This window comes from Zea mays, chromosome 1 (genome assembly GCF_902167145.1).
Source record: "Zea mays cultivar B73 chromosome 1, Zm-B73-REFERENCE-NAM-5.0, whole genome shotgun sequence".
NCBI classification, from domain to species: domain Eukaryota; kingdom Viridiplantae; phylum Streptophyta; class Magnoliopsida; order Poales; family Poaceae; genus Zea; species Zea mays.
The window spans coordinates 29,968,490-29,976,271 of NC_050096.1; the positions used below are offsets into that span (position 1 = coordinate 29,968,490).

Sequence of the window (7,782 nt, forward strand, 5' to 3'; positions counted from 1 at the left end):
GTACAGTAATTAATTTCGAGTTGAGGGAGATAGAGATAGACTACATCAAACAATCAGTTACGTTGAGATATATAGTTCCTAGCAGAGTGTCACTGTCGCCCAACCTACTGAATCTTGTGACAGGCTCTGCTGAGCTATACATGGCCCGAAGACTTGTTTATACCAACTTGGTGCACCATATACATCACTTATTTTCTTAGCAAAAAGAAGATAATGCGAGATCCTGGCGGATCAGAGCAGTGATGTCAACAAATGAAGATAGAGGAATAAAACGCGTTGGCAAAAAAAAAAAGGAACGCGTGTGCAGATCCAACCATGCAATCGTGCAAAGAGTTGCTAGCGTAGCAAGTCGTTGCCTTTTCTGAGGAACGCAACGCAAGGAGCACGTGAACGCCTTCTTCAGAACAGCAAAGGGGCCCGTAATTCACACCACCAGGCCTGTATAAAAGCATCACCGGGAGAGAAAGAGTCTTCAAGCAGTGGGAACTGGGAACTTGGAGGAGGAAGCAAGTCATATTAACAGAAGGGGAAAAAAACAGAGGTGTGTTCAGTTCTTTTTTATCTCGTAAAAGGAGTTCTTTTGAATATTGCTAGTTTCTTTCTGCTGATTCGTAGTTCTTGCTCTTCTCTCTTCTTAGTGATTTGGAAGATATATCGGGCCGGGGTGATGGATGAACTCAACAAATGGCGGCATTTGCATCCGGTAAGACTGCTAAGAACTAGCACGAGACCTGAAAACTAGCTTGAGTGCTTCGATCTAATCCTTGGTTCTTGCAATGGCGGCCCTTTCAGGACCCTGAGGACGAGCTAGCATACATGTACAGGCAGCAAGAAGAAGATCATGCCGGGATGCAACAGCAACATCACCATTTCGCTGAGCGGCTGCCCGAGCAGCAGCAGTACTACACACCACCACCACCAGCAGCAGCGCCGCCTACGTCCTCTAGCCCCTTCCTTCCTCGTCTTCACCACACCTCCAGTTTCCCGGGCTTTGGGGACCCGGCAGTACCACCTCGGCTGCCGTTCCGGCCGGCCAAGGAAGAGCCAGGGCAGCCGTCATCATTGAGCAATCGCATCCTCTCCTTCGGCGGGCAGCCTCCTAGCACGCTCAACTTCTCAGGAAGCGATTGGACGGAAGCCGGCGTTGAAGCGGTGCAACAGATGCCGCCGGAGAGGCGGAGCCGGATGCACTGGAACACGCAGGAGCATGTCATCGCCGAGCGCAAGCGGCGCGAGAAGATGCAGCAGCAGTTCGTGACGCTGGCCACCATCGTCCCCGACCTCACCAAGGTAATGCATATATCTTGCCTGGTCGTGCTCTAATCCAAACATGCTGTCGGGAATCGGGATTGGATCTGTGATGTGAGTGGATTCTCCGATTGAGCTCTCATGATACCTTAAATATATAGATTGCGAAAGGATAATTCATTTCATATAAATCGAAACTGAAGTATCACATGAGAGGCGGCGATAGATGCGTGGGAATAGACCTAAAATTAGTCACCGGAGAGGGTGGCACGCAGTCGAATAGAAACATCGCACGACGATGGCGTCCGGCGGCTCCGGCTCGCGGAAGCTCGTGGACGAGCCGCATAGGAGCGCGAGTGCGTGAGGAGGTGCCTGTGAGCAGGACGGCAGTGCGTCCAAGGTCCATTGCTGCAGTGTAGATTTGGCCGCCGCATTTTGGGTCCGGGTCCGGGTCCGGCTGACAGAAGTTGTCTGTTGAAGTATCATTTCATTCCTAACTCGTACACCAACCACATAAATACCTATAGTTCAAATGTTTTACCAGTCACATATATCTCAGAAATGTCCCGTATGAACTATAGCCATGACATAAAGTCATACATATTACATAAAATAGAATCTTCAAACGCCACCATTCGGATTATTGGAGTTTTTGCTACTACCTCTAGAAGGGTCACCGGAGATTACATTTACAACTGAAGCCGTAGCTTCCCCGAGTCCGACTACACAGACCAAATGTGTGTTAGCAACAATTACATGTTGACATGGAAAGATCGAAAATTTACAAATATAACAAGCACTAGCTAAACACACCTCCTCTTAAAGTGCTAGTATATATGCAGTGGAGTATGATAAGTCTGCCCTTTTGCCAGGGATCCATGTGTATTGTACAAATAAGGTCAAATGAGTAAACTTAGTTTGAATCAGTCAAGTTTAGATGCAACATACTACATTTTACTAGTTTGAGTAAGTTTTGATAGAATGCATCAAGAAGGAGAACAAATGTCAAAACTTAGTTACAATTAGCCAAATTTAAAAACAATACTCTATGTTTCGCAAGTTTTAGTAAAATTTTCTAGAACTCATCAAGTAAAAGATCAATTGAGAACTTTGTTTCAATTGACCAAGTTTAGACTTCATCAAACAAGAATACTATATGTGGCTAGTTTGAGTAGGTTTTCCTAGAATTCATCAAGCAAGAAGCCAATTGAGAAAATTTAGTTTGAATTGACCAAGTTTAGACTTCATCGAGCAAGAATATTATGTTTGGCTATGTTGGATGGCCGACAAGGAATAAACATCTATATGCACGTAACATAAAGAGTGGAGAACATATGTTACATTATCGACGGTGGATTGAACATGGGTCAACAGCACTATGGTAGGGAAGAGCAGGTGGTGGCGCACAATGACGTGCCATGAGAGGGTGGGGTGCAATATGGGCGACACGAGTGATCGAGACAATGGTGATGCAGGGGGCGTCACGACTACGAGATGGGTGGGTGCGACGTAGGCGCCACTATCGTGAGAGGGAAGCATGTGGCAAGGGCGGTGTGTGGGCTCACGGCTGCGGGGTGAGTCGACGCAGTTGGGTGGGGCACCCTGGTGACGCGATGGCGGGGGAGGGGGCCTGCGACGGGGGCGGGATTGCACGTGTGGCACGACGGGCAGGTGGCGTGGAGGTGAGGCACACGACAGTGGCGTGGGGATAGGCTGACACAGTATGGCGGACATGGGGCTGCAACACGACATGGGTGGTGCAGTGCAGTGAGCTGACGATAGTTAGGTCTAATTTTTGTCAGCTAAGCAATGGACAACATAAATTTGTTAATTTTTATTGACGGCCCTAAAAGCTAAAACAAATTAGATGGATGGATAGACGTTTCTGTTTATCATGCAGAATACGTGCCTATTTTTTTTAAAAGGAATATATATATATATATTAATATTTACTATCTATATATGGATTAATCGGTACAAATAGATAAGCATGTGACACATCCACTGTACATAAATCAAATTTAAAAAGGTCTATTTAGCGGCCTAGTTAGAGATTACTTTATGTGCATCTATTTACAATAATTTTACACCCGTTCAAAAATTGTCTCCAACAACCATGTGTTGTTTTAGTGAAGCTGCAACGATTCAGTGAGACATGCAAACAAAGTCTCTCATAATTAAGGATGATAAGGAATCACGATTCAAGTATCTCTTCACAATTTGTTTAAACTCTTAATTAGTTTTAGTTAAAAAATAAAAAGAAACAGAGTCTGATCTTAGTCCAATCTTAAATTTTATAATATAAAATTTAGAATCCATTACTAGGGCTGGACGAAAAACTCGTAGCTCGTTAACTCGCTCGACTCGACTCGATAGTGGCTCGACTCGACTCGACTCGTTTATAATTTGTAACGAGTTGAGCTTGTATTTCAACTCGTTACGTTAACGAGCCAGCTCGAGCTGACTCGCGAGCTGACTCGCGAGCCAAACGAGCTGGAGTAATTAGTCAAATCACAATAATCTCCGATCCAAAACAGTTAATATTGTACTCTACTATAGTTAATCTTGTTCTTTGTTGAGTGTGGAATATTAAATTGCAAACTCTATTCCTTTTTCTAAATAGATCTTCTTCTTTTCTTTTGCTACATGTTTTTATATCCGTTCGTAGACACTAGACATGGTATTATCGAGCTGGCTCGCGAGCTAAACGAGCCAACTCGAGTTAGCAAACGAGTCGAGCCGAGCTGGATCTTTAGCTCGTTAACATATCGAGTCGAGCCGAGCCAGCTCGTTATCTTAACGAGCCAACTCGAGTCGAGTCGAGCCGAGTCGAGCCAGCTCGATATCCACCCCTATCCATTACTATACGCCCTACTCATGATCGATGTCTTGGGTTCTATTCCACCAAATGGCACACTATTACGGACTTTCCGGGCACCTCTGAGCTCTAATACAAGGCGTCGCCCTGCCATAGCCTAACAATAGCCACTAGCTAGAAAACTTTTTAGGCCCTGTTTGGATCCTCCTGGCTAATTGTTTGCCAGTGTCGAATAATTAGATGGCAAAGAGTTAGCTAGCAGCAATTAGCCATCATTTGTTTGGAGTCTTGGCTAATAAATATCATTTTCTCTCTATATGATCTATTAGCACATATTAGCAAGGTTAAATGGCTAATGAGCAAATAGTTTGTCAGCTCTCCGGCTAATAATTAGCCAATTTATTAGCCAACTTGTTTGGAGACCAAGTGCTAAAATTAGTCGGCAAACTGTTCGCCACAAGGATCCAAACATGCCCTTAATAGATGCCCTTGTGACCTTGTCCATGCCATCTTTCCGCCTCTGACAACGCCCGCTCCCTCAATTCGGCCGCTACAACCAGCATCGACGAGATTGGTCTATTGCGTGAGTCATGCATGGATGTTGCATGCATGTGTCGTCCTCGTTTCCTCCATCACTAACATAGGCTCCACCACACAGCAAACTACTAGCGGCTAACCCAACGCATGGCCAGCTTGCGAAGCCACCGTGGCGCACCATCCTCTTGACTGTACAGGAACCCAACTATAACTCTACGCATGGGCTCCCTTAGGACTAGTTTGGGAGAAAGAGGCTAAACCCTGGGACAGAAAACCCTTCACCACATATAACTAAATTGCCTATTCAAAAGTTACTCCTAGAAATTACTCACCCTAAGAAATGAGGGGATCTCAAGGAATTTAGGTTTCCAAACTAGTCTTTATGGTGCTCCATGTCAAGGATTGTTCGATTATTCCTATAACATGTAGATTGGATGTGATTGGAATAAATATGAAACCTTTTAACTTGTTTGAGATTTAAACCCACTGAATTCCATCTAATCCATATGAATTTAGAGCAAAACGAACAAGGACTCAAGAAAATATGGATTAAGAGCAAACTGAACAAGCTCTCAAGGGACAGAGTCACCGAGCTAATTATTAGCTAGCGCCCAGAGATTTGAGTGATCTCGATGACATAGTGAGTAGTGATGGCATGAAGCAGCGCTCCTCGCCGCTTCGTTGTGTCCGCTCACTCAAAGAAGACTATGAAGCTTCACCGTCCATGCTCATCACCTTGCTCGGCCGCCTCACTGATGCTCTAGTACATAGCTCGCAACAACATTGGTGTACACAGATCCTTCTTCCTCGTCATGTTCACATCCTAGCTATTTTGTCCCTCCTGCTTCTTTCTGCTCATACTGGAATGGAAGCTAGTGGTTCGCAACCATAGGCTAAGGTCCGGGATTTGCTTCCAGGTTCCATTCCCATGTTTCTCTATAGGCCATGCCCACCTTTTGTTGTTAGTTTTTGTTGTTCTCATGCCAATTTCATTGTTGTTGCTCGACTCTTATATATTGCCACCATGCTTAATAAAAATTAGAAATATACCCATTCTTGGTCTTGATTGTTCCATAAACATAACACTACTTGCACCACAAGATTTACAAGTCTTCCGTAGCATTTATTTGTGAATGCATGAGCTAGTATACCTATTTTTGTAGTTTGGATACATATTTTGTATATTTCCCGACAGTAATAGCTAGGGTGACATAGAAAAATGAACCGACAACTTAGCAACTATAGTCTGTATAGTCCACCTACTAATATATAGTTGTTAGAAAGCATTTGGATGTATAACAAAATTATCGAATTGCTTAGGGCCATTAATTTTGGATCATAATTATATTATTATATTCTACATTATGTATATGATTATTATTACTATATGAACTATACGTTGTAATAATCATAGTATCTAGATCCCTGATTTGCATGATGCATTATTGTTGAATATTAAACTGCAAGTAGATATCATGTCATTTAGTTTGGTGCCACTTTATATAAGGTAGGGGCAACTTGGACTTTTCATGATCCATAATATGCAGATTGTAGGTATCATGTGCTTTTATAAGATTGTTGGAATATGATCTTTGATTATAATATTCATTCTATAATCTATCTATTTTAATCATAATCAAATTATTTTAAATGTTTATTATAATCATAATGAATCTAAATAGGTTCTTAATTGGAAGTTGGGTATTGCGGATGGAAAAGGTGATTTATGATTAAAGAAAATAATCCATACTTTGAGACTAGCAAATACTCAATCACTAGCCAAGCCTATCATGTATCAATGGATGATGATGCACATGAAACTTTGAAACATGGACCTAGGTTGGGGACTTGGTGGCTCAAATTATAATAGAACTTACTTACAGTATGAGCAAACTTTATGTTTGATATATGATATTCACTAACAAGTTTTAACGACTTGATGACTTTTTAGACAGATAAGATCTCTTTACTAGGGAGCACCATTGAGTACGTGAAGCATCTCGAGGAGAAGGTGAAGGCCCTGGAGGGGCGAAGGGAAAGGAGAACGTATGAGCCCACTGACTTTGAGAGCAAATGTCATATATCAACTGATATTGACGCCTCATCCTCCAGCGGGAGTGCCTTTGGTGCGGGTGGGTTCAACCCGACGGTTGATGCAAGCATTCATGGCGACACCGTCCTATTGAAAATATGCTGCAAGGAGAGAAGAGGAGTGCTAGTGATGATCATCTCCGAGATTGAGAATCAGGGCCTCGCCATCATAAACACTAGTGTTCTACCATTCACAGACTCGTGCCTCAACATCACCATCACTGCAAAGGCAATGCATTCTCTCTCTCATGTTTAATTGTCGTGCATGTGGTGTGTTTTTTTATGAATCACCAATGAGGTGTTGTTTAGATTGGAAATGTCCTCACAATAGTTAATTAGTGTATGGTTATCGTTGAGAGCCTGATGGATCGTAAACACTTCAAGTATAAGAAGACGATTGCTCATAATTTTTATGGAATTCAAAAGTTTGACTATTAATTTTGAATTTATGCAGATTGGGGTAGGATTTTCATCAACAATTGAGCTCATAATGAACCTAACAGCGGCTCTCAAAGGTACTTGAGAGTTTATACAGATGGGAGGGGAAATGGGGTAGCGAGAGGGGAATGTAAATTCCTTTTGTTCTTGTTTATCTTGTATTTTTTTTTGCACTAAAAGTTATTGTTTTAATTTGTCGCTTTTTATAGGGTTTGAGAGTTAGGGGAAGAGTTGAGGGATATATACCAAGAAGCACGTTTGAACTGAAACACTTGTATAAATCCTCCCTTTTTCATTTGTTTTGTTCATTCATATCTTTCAAAAACACAAACAATAGAACAAGGTTGTTATAATTCTAGGTATACCTTCTTAAAATCAGGACAAGCTACATGATCCAAAAATAATAGATGTCGAAACAAATGTATGATAGATTGTGTGAACATGTTGGTTTTTTCTATTGGCTACTACATGTAGAAATATGCCCGAGAGGCAATCTTACACAATTCTAATTAGGGTTCAACTGGGATTTGAGGTTTAATAGGCTGCAACCCATTAATATGTTGTATAAATACATGGGAAGGGAGTTAGGGTTATGTCATCCCACCACACGTGCAAACCCTAGCTGTCGCTTTCATCATACCTAGTCTTGA

General features: G+C 42.3%; 1 protein-coding gene across 1 annotated transcript; it reads left to right on the plus strand.

Moving 5' to 3' along the window:
- The first annotated feature begins 309 nt into the window (after positions 1 to 309).
- LOC103633171 (transcription factor bHLH18) lies at positions 310 to 7,572 on the plus strand. The gene is made up of 6 exons (XM_008654860.2): positions 310 to 541; positions 639 to 703; positions 793 to 1,290; positions 6,555 to 6,923; positions 7,149 to 7,209; positions 7,342 to 7,572. The coding sequence occupies exons 2-6, from the start codon at positions 668 to 670 to the stop codon at positions 7,353 to 7,355; spliced, it is 978 nt and encodes a 325-aa protein (XP_008653082.1). The 5' UTR covers positions 310 to 541; positions 639 to 667; the 3' UTR covers positions 7,356 to 7,572.
- Positions 7,573 to 7,782: the final 210 nt, after the last annotated feature.